At 29.3% G+C, this 19,020-nt stretch overlaps 1 protein-coding gene across 1 annotated transcript in view; it reads left to right on the top strand.

The window, feature by feature from the left end:
- Positions 1-19,020, top strand: part of LOC111027996 (cytoplasmic dynein 2 heavy chain 1) — a 30,831-nt gene that overhangs the window by 10,316 nt on the left and 1,495 nt on the right. The window contains exons 31-66 of the mRNA XM_022306519.1: positions 73-391; positions 461-568; positions 633-786; positions 1,540-1,747; positions 1,833-1,930; positions 1,995-2,173; positions 2,234-2,478; positions 2,545-2,650; positions 2,965-3,105; positions 3,237-3,379; positions 3,454-3,562; positions 3,664-3,783; positions 3,837-3,960; positions 5,066-5,176; positions 5,260-5,489; positions 5,562-5,784; positions 5,897-6,062; positions 6,121-6,304; positions 6,996-7,210; positions 7,479-7,922; positions 8,036-8,249; positions 9,188-9,439; positions 9,535-9,555; positions 10,205-10,341; positions 10,436-10,521; positions 10,594-10,757; positions 10,837-10,995; positions 11,086-11,316; positions 11,386-11,529; positions 11,609-11,725; positions 12,319-12,511; positions 12,578-13,198; positions 14,412-14,599; positions 15,135-15,258; positions 16,133-16,440; positions 17,918-18,108. Coding sequence (XP_022162211.1) covers positions 73-391; positions 461-568; positions 633-786; positions 1,540-1,747; positions 1,833-1,930; positions 1,995-2,173; positions 2,234-2,478; positions 2,545-2,650; positions 2,965-3,105; positions 3,237-3,379; positions 3,454-3,562; positions 3,664-3,783; positions 3,837-3,960; positions 5,066-5,176; positions 5,260-5,489; positions 5,562-5,784; positions 5,897-6,062; positions 6,121-6,304; positions 6,996-7,210; positions 7,479-7,922; positions 8,036-8,249; positions 9,188-9,439; positions 9,535-9,555; positions 10,205-10,341; positions 10,436-10,521; positions 10,594-10,757; positions 10,837-10,995; positions 11,086-11,316; positions 11,386-11,529; positions 11,609-11,725; positions 12,319-12,511; positions 12,578-13,198; positions 14,412-14,599; positions 15,135-15,258; positions 16,133-16,440; positions 17,918-18,108 — 6,777 coding nt within the window. The remainder of the gene's footprint in view (positions 1-72; positions 392-460; positions 569-632; positions 787-1,539; positions 1,748-1,832; positions 1,931-1,994; positions 2,174-2,233; positions 2,479-2,544; positions 2,651-2,964; positions 3,106-3,236; positions 3,380-3,453; positions 3,563-3,663; positions 3,784-3,836; positions 3,961-5,065; positions 5,177-5,259; positions 5,490-5,561; positions 5,785-5,896; positions 6,063-6,120; positions 6,305-6,995; positions 7,211-7,478; positions 7,923-8,035; positions 8,250-9,187; positions 9,440-9,534; positions 9,556-10,204; positions 10,342-10,435; positions 10,522-10,593; positions 10,758-10,836; positions 10,996-11,085; positions 11,317-11,385; positions 11,530-11,608; positions 11,726-12,318; positions 12,512-12,577; positions 13,199-14,411; positions 14,600-15,134; positions 15,259-16,132; positions 16,441-17,917; positions 18,109-19,020) is intronic.

Here is a 19,020-nt window from a genome sequence, read left to right as displayed (position 1 = left end):
ATTGAAGAAATATACAATAGTTTAAGTTAGATACAACTATATATTTAACGACTATAAAATTATTTCCATTAGGCAATTGTTGAGTGATCAGCAACATTATGATTGGGGTCTTCGAGCTTTGAAGACGGTAATTGGTTTTTGCGGTACTATCTTGAAGGCTTCAGCGGTGACTTTAAAATCGCTTTCAGAAGAATGTTCAGTGGCCGTACAGGCGTTGGAATTGAACACTATTTCAAAACTAACGTTTGATGATTGCGTACTTTTCAAATCGCTTATATCAAACATATTTCCTGAAGTAAAAGTTACTAACAGCACTCAAATATATGATACATTGGTTCAGAAAATAAGGAAAGCAGCCGAAGATATGGAATTACAAATCAATCCAAGACAAGTAAATTTTTGAAAATACAGCCGTTTAACAAGATCTAAGTGAGTTAAATGTACAATATAATTTATTTAGGAACAAAAATGTATTGAACTTTACGAACAATTACAACAACGCATGGGAGTAGTGGTAATGGGTCCACCGTCGACCGGAAAAACAACAATAATTCAACTATTGTCACGCGTAATGACATTTAAAAGCTTTATAGATTTTCGAACAGTCTTAAATGAGTATTTGTATTTTTCAGGCCTTAACCACTAACAACAATATAAAAATACATAAAATAAACCCAAAAGCTCAATCACGATCTCAATTATTAGGAAAAGTAGATTTGGATACTCGTCAGTGGATCGATGGCATAATCAGCAAAGCTGCTCAACAAGCATATTCAGAGAATCCCGGTAAAAACAATATTTATCTATGTGCAATAATAATAATAATAAAAATCGGGCAAGTGGGTATACATAAGGTGTCTAGATGTCTATTAGGTCACTGAATGGATATGTTAAATTCGAATTCAATGATGTAAAATCATTGTATGCTAAAAATGATTCTGAGAGAGGTCTGTCAGCCTATAATATTACTAAGTATATTGTATGATATCATTGTGATAAAGTAATTTGTTTTAATATTAGGCATTAATAAATTAACTAGACGATAGATACTTATCGTGTACACAGTACACAAACACTTACACACACAAAATAAAATAAAAATGATAAAAAAAAATAATACTTACAAATCACAGTAAAAAAACAAATGATAGTGTGATTTATAAAATGATAAACTAATGTTTAACCTACTCTAATTTAAGATATTAAAGAGCGATAATGTCTAAACTCAAAAATTTGTAAACATTTTTGTATTAACAAAGAAATATTTTTTAATACTGTCAATATTAGCCAATTAAAAAAATTAATAGGCTTATACCGAAATAAATTTTTGTTTTACCATCAAAAATAGACAAACTATAACTGCAGTGTTTGCCTTTTAATAAAATAATCATAGTAAATAAATAAGTACTCAATTAGTTATTAAAATTTATTCCTTGGTTTTTTTCACACAAATTAAAATAGCTTTTAAAACATTACAATTTAATGATTACATATTATTAATTATGTTTGATAACTATTGATTTAAGATGTTTTTTATAGATATTATTTCTTGGATAATATTTGATGGAGATGTAGACCCCGAATGGATAGAATCGCTCAATTCAGTCTTAGATGATAATAGATTATTGACATTACCATCTGGTTGGAGAATTCAATTTGGGAACAATATAAATTTTATTTTTGAAACTCATTCTCTTAGACATGCATCTCCCGCGACTGTATCGAGAATGGGTATAATTCTTCTCAGGTAATAAAAATAAAATAAAAATTGACATTCCTACACCAAAAAAGTATTATTAATGTTGTTTATAACTATTCCTTATGTACTGCAGTGAAGAAGACACTAGTACAAAAAATGTAATTGATTCTTGGATTAATAAATTTTCTAATAGTAATATAGTAAAAGATTACGAAATTCAATTTTATAAAGGTAAAAATATAAATTTAAAAATAGTTCTATGAATATAGAATAAATAATATTGAATATTTCAAAGCTCTGAAATGGCTGGAAATTAACGGACAAGCTGTCTGTCCATGTTCGGCGATATCAACAGTAAAAAATGTCTTACATCTTTCAACCGACGTTAAATCGAAATCCCATTTCATCATATGTCTAATTAACGGATTAGGGGCAAATTTAATTTCATCGCATAGAGATAAATTTACACAAATGGTAAAATGTATACAATAAAAAAAAAACTAAATAAGATCTATAATATGGTGTTTATAAAAGGTTTTTGAAATGTTTGGAGAGTATGTGCCGGAAATAAATGACGCAAAATATTATTGTTATAACGAAATAAGAGATAATGTAGAAGCTTACAATTTACTAGATACGGAAAATTCGAATTTATTTGGAAACAAAATTGGTGATTTAATTGAAACTCCTAGAATAGCAAACGCTTCTGATATCTTAGTCAAATGGATACAACATAGTACATCAATTTTTGTTGTTGGACCATCGGCATCGGGTAAAAGGTATAATAGTTCGTTAAAATGATATCACTAGGTACAATATACGACTTAATCTTTTTATTTTTTCAGCAAAACTATTTTTAAATCTACCAATCTTTTAAGAGGAATTGAATGCGTCACAATCCATTGTAGTGCTCATACTTCACCGGAACAGATTTTATTAAAAATGTCACAGGTAATAAAATAAAATTACAAACCTATATATTGATGAATTGGACTCGTATATATAGTCATATAGAAGAACTTCACTCTTAACTCACCTCTCGATCATCCCTACTCCAGTTAAATATGCTATTATAGACAGTATTTATATTAATGATGGTCTACATTTCTATATGAGAAAAAATTTAATTTTAAATTTTAGATAAAAATATATTCTTTCTCTGAAATATTTAAAAGGAAAGTTTCACTATTTTGTTAATTTTAACATCAGAAGTTCACTTATGATAGTTAATATTTATTTAATATACGTACCATATTGTTTTCAAGGTATGTGTGGTAGTTTCTAACAACAAAGGTAGGATTTATCGGCCAAGAAATTCGGAAAGGTTAATTTTGCATCTCAAAAATTTAAATCACGTCAAACCAGATAAATGGGGTTCAATTCATCTAGCTGCATTTATACAACAAGTGAGTGTAACATTTTTAACAACAATAATTATAAATTTTTTATATACATTTTACTCATTTTAGTGATTTTAAAAGGAAAAATAATTAATTATGTCTACATTCGTTGTATATGCAAATTAAATATGTTTTAGTTAATTTTTTTTGGAGGATTTTATGAGCCCGCTACTTTGGAATGGATGGGAATTGACTCTAATATTGTAATAATTAATAGTTTAACTTCAATAGACGGCATTAACCCAAGGCTGGTATCAGCTAGTAACATTTTACATATTGAGTAAATAAAAACAAATTAAAACTATTATATTTTGTTAAAATGATAATACATTTTCAAACTTTGATATTTTATAGAGCACCCCAAAATCATGAACTTCAAAAGATTTGTTTAGAATACGTAAGCACAATGGTAAAAGACAATTCAGAAATAATAACTAATGCAATAGTAGATATATTAGTGAAGGTATTTATTACATCGGTTATCGGTTTAGTCGATACCTGTTACAATAAAGTTCATTAAATATTTAAATATAGGTAACAATGTTATATTTATAATATTTCTAGACTAGAGAAACGCTTACATCAGTACAGACACCTCATTATACATTTACAAATCATATTTTAGTGGAATTATGTCAGAATCTAAGCCGATACCAAATTAAAGATGGAAATAATGCAGCTCAAGTAATAAACAAAAAGTTTTTGATCCCTTCAATATTAATAAAACCATATTTCAGGTTTTGTTTTTCGAAGCAAATCGCATTTTTAATGATCGACTAGTGACGTATGAAGATAAGTCAAAATTCGAAGGAATAATTCATAAGATTTATGCAGATCTTCGTTTGAATTTAAAATATGAAGGTGATCGTATAGTAACACACATGTATTAACATTTATACATAATATTATTAGACGAGTTCTAATTTGAATGTATTTTCATCGCTTTAAATAAGTAAATTGTTCAATTAAGTTTTGTTAAATATTAACCTCATTATAAAATAAATAGTTAAAAATATTATTGGTAGTTTAATAAACAATAACAATTCATTTTTAAATTTTAATAACTAGGGCTTGACAATTTTATACAAGGTTCATAGTATAAATGATATAGTGGCTCTTACAAAAACCTAACAATTTCAAAAAAAGTTCTGCATAATTTGTTCAATATTACAATTTAAAATCATATCAACATTGGATGTATAATAAAAAATAATGATTTTAGTTACTTTGTTAAAACTTACAAAATATTATTCTTGGATAATAGAGGTATGCGGTTATTTTTTGGCAAAAACTAACGTATAAGAAATGATAAATAAATTGCCTACTAATAATAATATAAATATAATATAATAAGATATCCTAATTCCTAAGAAATATAGGCTAACAGATCACTTCTACATAAAATTATTTTTCATGCACAATGATTTACCATTGAATATTATTTTAACACATCCATTACAATGATATACTCCATGACAGGTTACCTCCTTTTGAACTTACTACACAGCTGAGTGACTTATCCAGCATTTTTAAAATATGAAAACAAATTTTCATATAAATTATTATTTTAAATAAAACCTTTTGCTTTTTTTATTTACTGTTTAATATTTATTGTGAAATATTGTTGATTCTTCTGACGAGTTACCATAATATATTTCAATAATTCAATATGCCTGCTATTTATTATTGAGGTAAAACAAATAGAAATGTTAATAAAAAAATAAAATCCTTAAAATATAATTCTAAAGATTAAAAAAATATTATTTAAATACCGCCTGATTTTCGAAAATAATTAGTGGTTTAGTCACTTTGGTACAAAGTATAGCAAAAGCATAATATATAATATTAATGTACATTACAATTTTAATAATGCACCTCTATATTCCTATGTTAAATGGTTGTGAAATTACTAATTAGTAACTAATATTCCGTCGCCTCACAAATATAATATATAAATATGTTTTAGATGTTGTTTATATATGCGAAAGAAAAATTGATCCAAAACATATTGGTTTACTTTCGAAAGTTTACGTAGAAGAATGGAAAAAAATAATTGAAAAATGTATTGTCACAAATGGTATTCCAAATCTATAATTTGCTTATCAATTTAAAATATGCAATTTTGAATGAATATTCTTTATGTGCTTAAATTCCATTCAGAAACCACGAATCAGGAAGTTGAATTGAATACAGAATTACTATACCTTATAACAGCCTATTGTGAAAGGGTTTTGACAAACCCAAGAGGTTGTATGTTATTGGTAGGACGATTGGGAATAGGACGAAACTTGGCCGTACGAATCGTAGCATCCAGACATAACGCAACAGTCGTGTCACCTAAGATACGACCAGTTTTTAATTTGAATGCATTTAAAAATGACCTCAAAACGGTAAAACATGAAGATTTTATAATACGAATATTTCTTACTTAAAAAAATAAAAAATAATTGTATTCAAAACAGATAATGCAAACATGTGGAATAGATAACGAAGAGGTTTATTATGTTGTCGAAGAATATCACATTGTAAACAATGAAGTACTGGATATCGTAAGTTGTTTAATAGTGTCCGGCGAAGTGATGGGGCTCTATCAAAATGAAGAATTAGAATCGTTATGTGCTCCTCTCAAAGATCAAATGTCTCAACAGAATTTCGACGGAACATCTATCAATTTTTTTACACAAAGTATGTCAATATTAGTAGTATGATAAAATAAAATCTCCAATAAAATGTGTTAATATATTAATAAAGCACATCATTGTCAAATTTCAACTGTAATGTATTCACTTGATTTCAGGAGTAAAGAATAATTTACACGTTGTGATGATTTTGGATTCAGAAAGTGAATTTTTCAACAATTGTTTAGAAAACAGCCCTGCAGTGCTAGACCACAGTCACGTTATATGGCTTGATAGATGGGATGAAAAAACTATTCAAATAATACCGGAGCTGATTTTCAAAAAGTTGTTTCTGAAACCATACAATTAATATCAATATTTATTAGTCGAACATAAATTTCAGAAATAAAATAATGGACGATTTTCCAAATATTAAAGAACATATTTCGTACTTTGCCAGTATTCATCAAGAAGCCGAAGCCTGGATGAATACTTGCCCAAGACGTTACTTATCATTTATACAAACATTTAGTGTCTTACTAACGAACAAACATGAATCAATTAATAGAAGAATGGCCCATTTAAAAGTAATGTAAATTTAGTGCATTTTTAAAAAGTTTATATGTTTAATAATATCCAATCTAAGAATTTTATATTGTTTAGTAGTTTGTTCAAATGTTGAGTATGTATGTTAGATTGAAAAAATATAAAATTTTTAACTTAAAACCATTCTCGGTAAATATTTTTTTACGTGAAAACGAAATAGACTGAAATAGTGAAATGTAGTGAAAATAAGAACAAAATAAATTAACTTAACTCGCTTTTTAAAATAAAAAATGAATTCGTACATTTCATGTTAATTCAAAAGAAATTCTATAAGTTAGTAGTTAAATTATGAAAATCCAAAAATAACTAGTTACGTTAAAAAAGTTAAAATTAAATTAACTTCTTAAATTACCTACTTGAACTTTAATTTTTTTACTCATTGATGACCAGTCTTGCTAAATTTCAAATAACAGAGTACCCATAGTCATAAAGTATAATCATTTTGTATTTAATGTAAGAAAATATTATAAATTAATAAATGTGATACATGATTTTTAATTTATGTGTAATAATAATATTTAAAAAATATTATTATCATAAACTAAATACATACTACCTATTATTATTATCGTTATTACTTTTGCTAATATTTATAATTTTGTTAAAACCTGTTTGTAAACTAAATTGTCCTTTATGTGCATTAATTAACTATTATTATTAAATTTTCTAAAGGCTGGATTGTCTAAGTTAATCGATGCCAGAAACATCGTGGCAAAATTGAAATCTGACGCTGGAGCTCAAGAAACGAAACTAGCGGAAAAACAAGAAAAGGCAAATCAAGCCTTGAATATGATATCTAGAACCATGCAAGGAGCTAATACGAAAAAAGAGCAAATGGAAAGTCTTCGAAAAGAATTTCAAATAAAAAACGATGTTTTAAACCAAAGGTAATATCTATAATATAATATTATAAATAAATAAGAAACTTCGATGATTCGTGTTTGAAGGTTTAAAAAATGTATGTATTATCAAAATTAACTAATATAAAACAAATTTAGTGAAAATATTAAGTCTGCTGCAATTGAATAAATAGGTAGGTATTCGAAAAAATTAACTCGTATACATGTCAATCGGAATTTATTGTCATCAAAGTTTTTACATATATACACGATGACCACGATTATGTTGTGAAACGTGATGGAATAATAATTTTAGGAAAAAAGAAATCGATCAAGAACTAGCGCAAGTGGAACCATTGATTGAAGAGTCTCAGGCAGCCGTAAGCAATATAAAATCGGAAGCGCTAACGGAGATTCGATCACTTCGAGCCCCGCCAGAAGTGATAAGGGACATACTAGAGGGCGTGCTCCGGCTTATGGGCATACAGGACACATCATGGAACAGCATGAAAACATTCCTGGCAAAGAGGGGCGTCAAGGAGGACATACGGTTTTTCGACGCACGTAGGATTTCGGAGGCCAACAGGGACTCAGTGGAGAAGCTTTTAAAGTCAAAACGTGATTCGTTTGACTCAAAAAACGCGAAGAGGGCGTCGGCGGCGGCAGCTCCTCTGGCTTCGTGGGTGGTAGCCAATGTCGAGTACTCTCACATACTTCACAAAATAAGACCATTGGAAACCGAACACGCGTCGTTGAAATCGTAATTATTTAATTTATATAACAATATCATGCGTTACTGAGTCACGCTTTGCAGTTGGCGAGAAATCTTAAATTTCCATGTACGGTTATGCAAAACGTTTATGTTTGATACAGAAAATTGCAAAAAGCTGAAGAGCAAATAGAACTTTTAAGTGATGGATTGGACAATGTCGATAAAAACGTGTCAGAATTAAGAGAGCAGTTAACTGTCAATACTAAAGAAGCGGCAGAAATCGAATTAAACATCAACAAAGAGAAAAAAACAATAGAAGCAGCCCAAAAACTTGTCGAAAAATTGGATGAAGAATTTTCGAGATGGGGTTTACAGGTAGATATTTGTATGTAATTGGTATAACAATTACATATACTATCAAATTAAGATTATTGGTATGTACTTTAATAAAGCTTGTAATGCGCATTATAGATTTATTAAATTTGAATATTAAACGCCTATACACATTACACAATATACATTGTTGTACAATAAAATACTTATTTACATATTACAATTAAATAATATATTTATATTATAATATAATATAGATAGCCAGATAGGTGATTTCAATATTTTCATTTATTATTGTACATCGTCCAAATTCAATCAATATAATTATATCAAATTTTTATCAAACACTCAATACATAATTTATTATGCACTCATAAATTATGTACAAAAGAAAATGCTTTATAAAGTTATAAATATTATATATAGTGCCATAGTGGAAGTTACATACTAATATACTATACTTATCATATAGATCATAATTTGTATTCGTCTAACTATTAAACTGTTAAGAATCGTAAATGATTTCAGTATAATCGAGAATTAACTGTTTTAATCATTGTGTCTATAATAATTATTAATTAACTTAACCTGATATTAGTTTTTATATTTCGTCTCATTATTCACAACGGTAAAATAGCTTTTCATTTTCTTTATAGACCGTTATCAAATTCCGGAAATTTTTTCACTTTTGATAATATTATAATGAAACATTGGTGTTTTGACCTTAGATAATTATTATGTACTGATAATTATTGAGTCAAACAAACACATTGTTTTGTGGCATACTTTATGTAGGTATAGGTGCCTATAAATAAAAAATGAAAAAAATCAGTATTATGATGCAATAAATAAAAATATGAAGAATATTCTTCACTCACACTATAAACTATATAGGCTATATTATGTATAAATATAACAAATATTCAAATACATTAAATCAAAATTCAAAGTAAATTACAACTTTTAAGTATTTATCATAGGTAAATGAATTGTCGTTAAGCTTAGAAAACCTGTTACTCAACACACTTCTTGCGTCAGCGTTTGTGACATATTTATCGGAATGTTCAGATAGTATTCGCAATGAGAAAATTGAAAAATGGAAATACGAACTAAAATCAAACGAATTCACATTTTCTAAATTCATGGAATCTGAATGTCAGATACTGCAGTGGATTACTGAAGGTTTGCCTTCTGACGAAACATCGCATCAAAATGCCATAATACTCAAACAGGTAAACAATATACTCACTCTAATTACCCATATGGCCATATATTTTGTAATACTTATTTTTAATATAATATTTATTTCAAAACATGTTTGTAATAGATTAAGAGCCTTCAGATTTCGGTAAGTTGATGCAATATGCTCATACACCTACTACAGTGGAACTTCCATACAACGAACTTCCATTTAACGAATTCTTTTTGAGAACCAAGACTTTCATTGTTGAATACACTTAAATTTATCTCCAAATAACAAATCTGATGTTTCTATACAACGAAATAATTATTCGATTAAAACTGGTTTTTATAAATGTTGTCACTATCAAATTTTAAACATAGTTCTAAAATTATACCTGAACAATGAATCCGATAAAGATAAGACACCGAAGTTAGGCAAACTTATTAATTTTATTGCAGTATTTTAAAACTTAATGGTAGGTATAGAAACTTTTTACGAAAAAAGAACAATTTGTAAAAATAATAAGGAAACAAAACTCTCGAATTATTTCTTTTGAATTATAAAATTAAAAACTATATTAAACTGTAATATTATATTTGATGTTGTGTTTTACATAACATATACAACATAGAAGTACATTCATACGTGCAATCAATTTTTTTAAAAAAGTTGAAAAAAATACGTAATTCTATTTAAGGAATTCCTCCATATTACGAATTTATTTTGCTGCTTATTCGACTTCGTTATATATAAGTTTCACTGTATAAGAATTACAGACATAGTATGTACTAATGTGAGGATTGGACTCGTATAGGCCAAATTTTACCCGTTGATCATTGACCCCAATAACAACATCATGGAGTGGTTAAAATTAAAATTACCGGTTAATTCAACAGAATTTACGCCGTTTGAAAACCCAAAATTGTACTCAAGTTTAGAATTAGCTGTTCGGTGAGTGTTATAAATTATATTTTATACATATCTTATACCGTATTATCTTATGGCTTATAATATAATTTTAAAAAACATTACATTTTTTTTTAAGTTTTGGTAAAACAATAGTAATATATAACGTAAGCAAAATCGATCCTATACTCGTACCAGTATTGAGAAGTGACTTTAAAATTGAAGGTAATTTTATACAATACTCGACGATTGTAATATCACTTATTATAATATTAACGAATGAATATGGATACTTAGGGAGCAGAAAAATGGTCCAAATTGCAGATCGACTGGTAGATTATAATGAGAACTTCCAATTATACTTATTCAGCAATACCACTGACTTGACCTTGTCCTCAGACCAATCTGTTCTATTAACTATTGTTAACTTTACTCTTAATCACATTGGACTCACTGAACAGGTAAGTACCTACTAAATAAGCATATTTTTTTAATTACACAAATAATTTTTTATTTTGAAATTTAATTCAATTTCTATAGCTTTTACGACACGCACTGAAAGTGCAAAATCCTAGATTAGACTCGATGCACTTGGAACTGTTGCACACAGAAGAAGAGTTGAAATCGAAACTGCATGTACTACAAGAGAACGTGCTGAAGGACTTGGCTAGCGCACAAGGGAATATACTCGAAAATCAAGTAAAATTATTTTTTTGTAATTTAAAAAATCATAGACGTGATGACGTTACAATATTTTTGTACATTGCATTAATATATGCAATTATTTAGGAACTCCTTAATTCGTTAGACAGTATAAAGACTAACAGCACTGAAATATCAAAATCCCTCGATGAATCCTTAAAAGTCCAGAGTAAATTAGAGTTCGAATGTCAAGTGTACAAGCCGTTTTCCAGTTACGCTTCAAAAATATATTTCGCGCTGAAAGATTTGTTCGTCTTTAACCGTTTTTGTCAAATATCGATGGCCACATTTGTCAAACTATTTCAGTCTACACTAAAAGTAAAATAACTAACTGTGAAATGATTTTAGTTATACTATAAAATTACTTTTACTGTTTATACGATCTAGGAATCTACCGGAGTTACAAACCAAGAGAAACGACTATTGCACACGGTATATTATTATGTTTCGAGATCGCTTTTCAAAGATCAACGATTGACATTCGCCACATATTTGTCATATAAATTGAATCCTAACGATTTCAGCTCAAATGTTAGTATTTATAATTATATTTACGTTTTACAAAATTAGTTTATTTAACTGAACGAGATCAATTAATTTGTGAAATCAGGAATGGGAATTGTTCATCGGAAAAAAAACGACAAATATCGACGAAGGGTTGAATTATAAAGATAATATTCCAAAATGGATTAACGACAACAGAGCTTTTGATGTGTACATGTTAAAAGTAAATGTTATTTATATCATGCATATTAGCGCATCCCCCCTTCCTTCCACCACACAACATAACATTGGCTTTTTATAGATATAGATAATATTTTGGTTGTTTGTAAATTGTAATGAATTAAATTGTTTCTTATATTTTTTCAATATTTTTTAACTTAGTTATCTTATAGTCATAGTTTATTATAAGTAATGTTTGTATGGTAGCAAATGTTTATAGTTAAATAGTGAATTTTAAATAAGACAAAGTAAGATTTTTTATATATTAACTAAAAGAAATTTTGTATTATAATAATATTTTATATCCTTACATTATTGCATCATTATTATTTTTAATTTTTTAATAATTTATAAATAGCACATGAGTACATGACTACATAATTTTTTATTTCTATCAAAATAATTATTTCCTACATTTTCAAATGATTTTTTACTCCCCCTTAGTCTTTGTCATTACTCACTACAACCAGAGTCCAGCCACATAGGGATGACTTCTATAATTTAACATTATTATATTTTATGACAGATTAAAATTGTTTACCTATGTTTAATTTGAAATTTAAATTTAAACTAAAATGTACAATATCCTCATGTCAGGAATCGGTACCAGAACTTTACGAAAAGCTTCAACTCGATAATCAAAGCATTTGGAAGGACTTTGTCGGAACAACAAATTCCAGTATTCCGAATTTGATAAAAATGTCAAATTTTCAACAAGTATTAATAACACAAGCACTGAAACCCGATAGATTGCATAAAGCCTTGAAAGAGTTTTCACTCAATCAACTAAGTACATTACGATCGTTTTAATTTACAATTGGAATTTAATAATTTGTACCTATTTCTGTCGTTTTAGAGCTGACCGACTTATCGCCGTCGACGTTAAGCCTATCTAAATTGGTCGGAGAAAACACAGAACCGGTGATGATAATAACGTCCATTGGATCCGACCCATCCGACGAGTTGAGGATGTTGGCTAAACAAATAACTCACGAAAATTGTATAGAAATAGCTATAGGCGAAGACCGGAGGGAAGTTGAGTCACTGCAGGAACTATGCAAACAGCCGAAATGGGTCGTTTTGAAAAACATACACCTGAGTTCGGAGTCCCTTCTCACAGAGCTGGAAAAACGGTTAAAGTCATTAGAGAACGTACACGAGAAGTTCGCGGTGTGGATGACCACAGAGCCCAACGAAAAAATTCAACATTCATTCGTTGTGTCGTGCGTTAAAGTCGCGTATGAAGCACCGCACGGCGTCAAGAAGAACATGAGACGGGCCTACGACATTTGGAAGAGCGAGCACGTGGTGTGGAAATCTTTGGACGAAATGAGATCTGTTTACGCTTTAGCCTGGTTCCATTCCATAGTGTTAGAGCGTAGGACATACATACCGCAAGGGTGGTCGGAATATTACGAGTTCAACGATTCGGATTTAACAGCAACCCTGAAAGTCTTACAGAAATCAATACATCGTGGTAATTACTAACACATTTTATTAATCGCTTATTCCAATATTGCTTATAATTATATTTTTTACCTAAGAGCTAAGAGGACGTCGTATTCGCATGCGTTATTGTCTCCGTCATACTAACACATAATACCTATGTCAAAATATACGTCCAGCAGTTACAATTTTGTGTTGTTGGCTTAATTATTAAAGTGAATTGACTTATTATCAAACTTAAATGTAAGAACATTATCTGCGTTGTATCGTTGGTTTTTTACGATATTTTCATTTTTAAGTGAGTTACGAGTATGTAAAATACCGTAAAACGATAAAACACAGATAATTTTCTTATACTTCTGTTTGATAATAGGTCAATTCACTATTTCACTTTAATATTTAAGCTATGGTATTTTTAATATAATATTTATAACTGATGCTAATAGGAAATAGCTATAACAATATAAAATTGAAACTGCTGGACGTTCGTGTTGGTATATATTATATAATCAAGTGCGTTACTGCTTTAGTAAGACGGAAACAACATAATATGCTGGTATGACGTCCTTTGACCTTTTCAGTAGCATGGGCGTATAATATAAAACCATATAATATAATAATCTAAAAAAAATAAAAACCTAAATAATAACCTTATATAAATAATGTGATGAAGTTTATAATTTTAATCAATCGATAGGTATATCTACAGATGTGTACATACGATATGTCTTAGCTCTTAATCTTATATGTCATAGCCCATAGGTCGATTACCAAGACAAATTAAATTTTTTGAAATCATTTTTAAAATATGAAATAAGTATAAAAATACATTATTTCTATACCTATTAAAATGTTTTTCAATAAACTATGCATATGAAACAATACAAATATAACATGCATATTCATATTTAAATGGGAAAATAACATTAAATCTTTATTATCTTACATTTAAGATTTTTATTTTGACTTTTCCTCAAATTTTAGGTATGGGCGACCATGGGTATAGGTATAGTAATAGATGTATACTAGAATTATTATTTCATTTACGTAGAATTACAATTATTTTAAAGTGGCAGCAAGAAAAGTCAATTCAATTTCATACTTCACAACTCCCACTATACTATCTTTTTTGTGTACCAGGAGCATCTGTTACTAGCCACTGTAGTTATAAAAACGTACAAAATTTACAATATGGAATTAATTATTTTTCATACTTGCGTGTAAATATTCTTTTGAATCGGTAGAACACAGTTCAACAAGATGGGCATACATTCACGGACTATGTGAAAAGGCTATCTACGGCGGCCGGATCACAAATGTACAAGACATAGCTATCCTCACAACATATTTGCGATGTGTGTTCACATCGGACAATGTCAATTGGAAGGACGGAATACCTGGAATCGTTGATTTAAATTCCGGTGACGCAAAGGTATATAAATCGTAGATCTGAAGCGTTGCTACTTGCTGGTATCTGTAGCAGCAGTTAAAACAAAACTAAACTACCTATCTATTAATCTTATCAAAAGTTGCATGTAACTATTGATATTTATAAAATTAAAATTATCTTTAGTAGTAAGTATATATCTGTTTTATCACAGTCCATATTCATTTTACCCCGTAATAACACAACGATCAAGGCGGAAAGCCAGCCTCAAAAATCTTCTTTTTACTGTATACACATTACAGATAGAGATTATTGTCTTTGAAGGATAATCACATAAAAATATTTACCGTAATCTAAACATTATTACACATGTTATAGGTAAACACAACAATATTTATCATGTGTAATTTTTAGATTTTTTCAAACCTTTTCATACAAATTGAAACAATTCTTTCAAGTAATAAAAGAACACAAATTGTGTAACTAAATGATATTATAGAATTAATTTGTAATATTAAATAAGCGACTAACGAGTTTAATCCGATGAGGGTAAATTATTAAAATTTGTTTTCACAAATAGGATGTCGAGAACGCATTGAGAAGCGTCCCGGAACAAGACACTCCGAAACTGTTGGACTTGCCGGAAAACGTAGATAGGTCTTGGCAGAAGAAACAGAGCACCGAAACAATATCACAGTTGCGACGTGAGCAAAACATTACATACCGAACTTAAAATAATGGAAATAAATAATTGTTTGAATTTAAAAATAATACAATAACCATTGACTTGTCACCTTTATGTCAGGCCCACGAGGACCAATACATTTTTAAAAAATTACTATTATTTTGAAATTAAATAGTGAACTCCGATGTAGCTATGATGTGATACGCACAATAACTGTAGCACCTATACAAAAGCTATGTAGGCATAATATAGCTACAACTATACATGTTATTGTAATAATTTAAACTTTACCACCGTCCAGGCTTCAAATATATCTTACAATTAATAAAGGTAGGTATTTACTTTGTTTTTTTTTAAGGAAGCCCACATTAAGCACCTCTTTTAAATCTGTTTTACAGAATTATGAAGTGTACTCAAAGACCATATTTTTTGTATAATACTTAGTTTTTTTCCTCTAATTTAACGGAATAACTGTAAATCAGTGAATTTAACCAGATACCTATCAACATTTAAAAAAAAGTATATTTATTAATTTACATAAATTTCACATTAATATGAATTTAAACAAACGAGTATTCATAAAATAGAATGCATAATATTAGTCCAAGCATAGAAACGGGGTGGTGATAAAATGCTTATAAAATACCCTGTTTGTATAATACTGTTTCGTACAATATAGAATACATACATAACAGTGGCGTAGCCATGAGGGAGGCTGAGGGGGCTGCAGCCCCCCCCCCCGAAATGTTAATAAAATTTAAAAATTATTGTAATGGTCTATGGTATTCGATCAAAAACTAAACCACTGCTGTGTAAAAAATTGATCAGCTCCCCCCCCCCCGAAAAAAAATTCTGACTACGCCACTGTTACATAATGTATACACTGTATAAAGGAGTCAGCATTGGCCGAATCGGAACGAAACTACACATAAGAGGCGACTGGCATTTGGATGTTCAACCCATTCTGGACCTATGGAAGGCTTTGAACAAGGGCGTCAACCTATCTGAGTTTCCGACGAGCAGAAGTGATGACAGTAACCCACGGCCGGTGGACGCGTTTTTTTGCCAAGAACTTAACTTCGCGGTCCGACTGGTTAGAAACGTGCATAAGACCTTAGCCGCGGTAAACCAGACGATTCGCAGCAACACGAGGCCCTCGACCACGGTGTCAGATACAGTGTTACATCTTATTAGACTCCAAGTATGATATATTATTGCCTTGCCCAAAGGATCAGATCTAAAGGGTGGACACAGTGGCGAAACGGACGTGGAGAAACAGTAGCTTCTCATTTTTTTTTTAATTGGTAGTAGGTACTTACTTAGGAGTGAGTGGGTGGGTGCTCAATATAAAAGTGAAAAACAATTACTAAATAATAATTACAGTGGGCAAATAGCATAGTACAATTGTGTTTATTATAAATTGTGGTGGGTCAATTTTAGGTGACTATGGGTTATTTTTGGTTCTTTTCGCCACTGGATGGGCAGATAGTTAGATACATCGTATAACCACCGTCCGCCAGTCGACGTGGTTACTTAGGTTATACTCTTACACTGTCATTTACTCATTTAGTAACTCATGGTACACCACGAATAGGTAAACTTATAAGAGTTACACCTTAAAAATATTTGGAAAAGGCAACAATTATAAACAGGACGCACTCAGGATATCCCCGTAAATTGTGTTGCATTTTAAACGTTGTATGTAAATTACGGCCCGGGTATTTTTGTATACATAGGTAAATAATTGAGTAAATTATTAAAAAATCGATCACCTGTTAAAACTTTTTAGTTTTTTAGTATAATCTTAATGTCTGTTTTAGTCTATCTGCTGCATTACAGGTTTCGAGTGTATATAGTCATTGAGTAGGTCATTCTAATGATGAATATAATGTTAAATTTTAATTCAATGATAAATTATCTCATACCTACGAAAAACGATTCTGTGCGAGTATGATAACTATTATATTAGCACATTTTATTTCTAAAGATATTTTTAAAATATATAAAGGGCAAATATTTATTTACGTATGTGTAAGAGTAATTAGTATAGGACTGTGAATTTGTGACAAATGCATTAATTTAAGCTTACTAAACTAAAATATACCTAAATGCAAAGTTTATATTAGGTATTCCAGGTACCAACATATACTAATGAGTTAAATTTTAAAATATTTTTTAAACATTTTCTCATACGTTTGGTTTTTTGGACATTTTCGGGTAATTTTTAAGTACTTTTTTCTACTTAATCTAACCTTTATAATTTAAAATTATTACATTTTCAAGCCTTAAATGTTTGTAAATTTTTAACTAGGTACAACTGATTTTTGTGATTTGGGTGAATTAGGTTTAGGTAAATAAAAATTTTAATTTAAACACTATTATAAAAAAAAAATGTATACTTAAAAACAAAAATTGTATCATAGACCATAGTATGCAAAATAGTTGCTTGAAAAATGATATTTGATAAAAATTTAAAGTATTTTACGACAATTTATTTTTTAACTGGGTAACTTCAACAAAAAAAACAAAATAGATAACACTTGATCCGTGCTTTGTCAATCTCACCAGTTATAACTTATAATACCTACCTTATGCGATTCTCAATAAAGATAATAATAATTATTATTATTATGGTAATAATTTATATTGTAATATATGCTATCAAATCATTTTTTTAGACGCCCAAAATGTGGATGGACCAATGGAATGGTCCTAACGATCCGGTAGCGTATGTCAGAACCGTCGTGGCCAGAACTATGTGCGTGAAAAAAATTAGCGTTTCAGCTGACAAATTGTCGCAGAAAATCGACCTTGATGAATTATTTCACCCCAGAACGTTCCTGATCGCACTAAAACAACAAACAGCTAAGTATGTACATTTAACATTGGTAGGTACATTATAGTACAAACTAGTCAACTTCTAACTACTAAGTATTTATAGGTACTATAAAGTGCAATGTATTGTAAAGGTATGTTTACCTAAGTAAGCAGATAGGTACTATCATGGGCGCCCATAGGTAACATTTTAGGGGGGGTCAAAATAAAAAATTTCGGTAATAAGGTAATATTTATTGAGCTACAATTTCATAATATTTTTTTCCAGGGGGGGGGGTTATTTTCCTTTTTTTTCCCCCCCCCCAATGGGCGCTATAATACTACTATAATACCATATAAGAATGTTCATTTAAAAAATAATAGAGTAAGTAGATGTCGCTCCGCTGCACATTAGGTGTCTAGGACGTCGCTGTAATGAATGGCATTACATTTGAATTCAATGATATCATATCATTGAATACGAAAAACGATTCTGAGCGGAGACGGTATGTTAGTCTAGGGCATTTTATATTGTTTTTACTTATTATTAATATGGTAGCCGGTAAGTTGAATTAATATTATTCTTAAATTATCAGTGATACTGAAAAAATATTAATGTACTAATGTAAAATAGGGCTGCTTGGAACCGAATTACAACAAAATGATAAATATTATTCTTTGTGTTGATATGCAATCTTGTCCGAATTTGAACTTAAAATATCTGTACAAAATAACTGTATTTAAATTTCTTAGATTTTTCAGTTACGGAAAATACTTCTGAAGTGGAACCTTGTTTTTCAATCCTTAGCCATAAAAATTGAAAATGTTATAAATATTGTCAAAATTTGAACATTAAATGCTTATAATAAAAAATCGTGAACATGTATTTTTAATACTTTTCAACTGCTATTGTAACAATCAATCAAGTCTTGTATTAAATTTTCATGCTTTCTAACCCAACCAATAC

This window comes from Myzus persicae, unplaced genomic scaffold (assembly GCF_001856785.1).
Source record: "Myzus persicae strain clone G006 unplaced genomic scaffold, MPER_G0061.0, whole genome shotgun sequence".
NCBI classification, from domain to species: domain Eukaryota; kingdom Metazoa; phylum Arthropoda; class Insecta; order Hemiptera; family Aphididae; genus Myzus; species Myzus persicae.
Note: the sequence above shows the minus strand (reverse complement) of the source record. Positions and strands in the feature narration are given on the sequence as shown.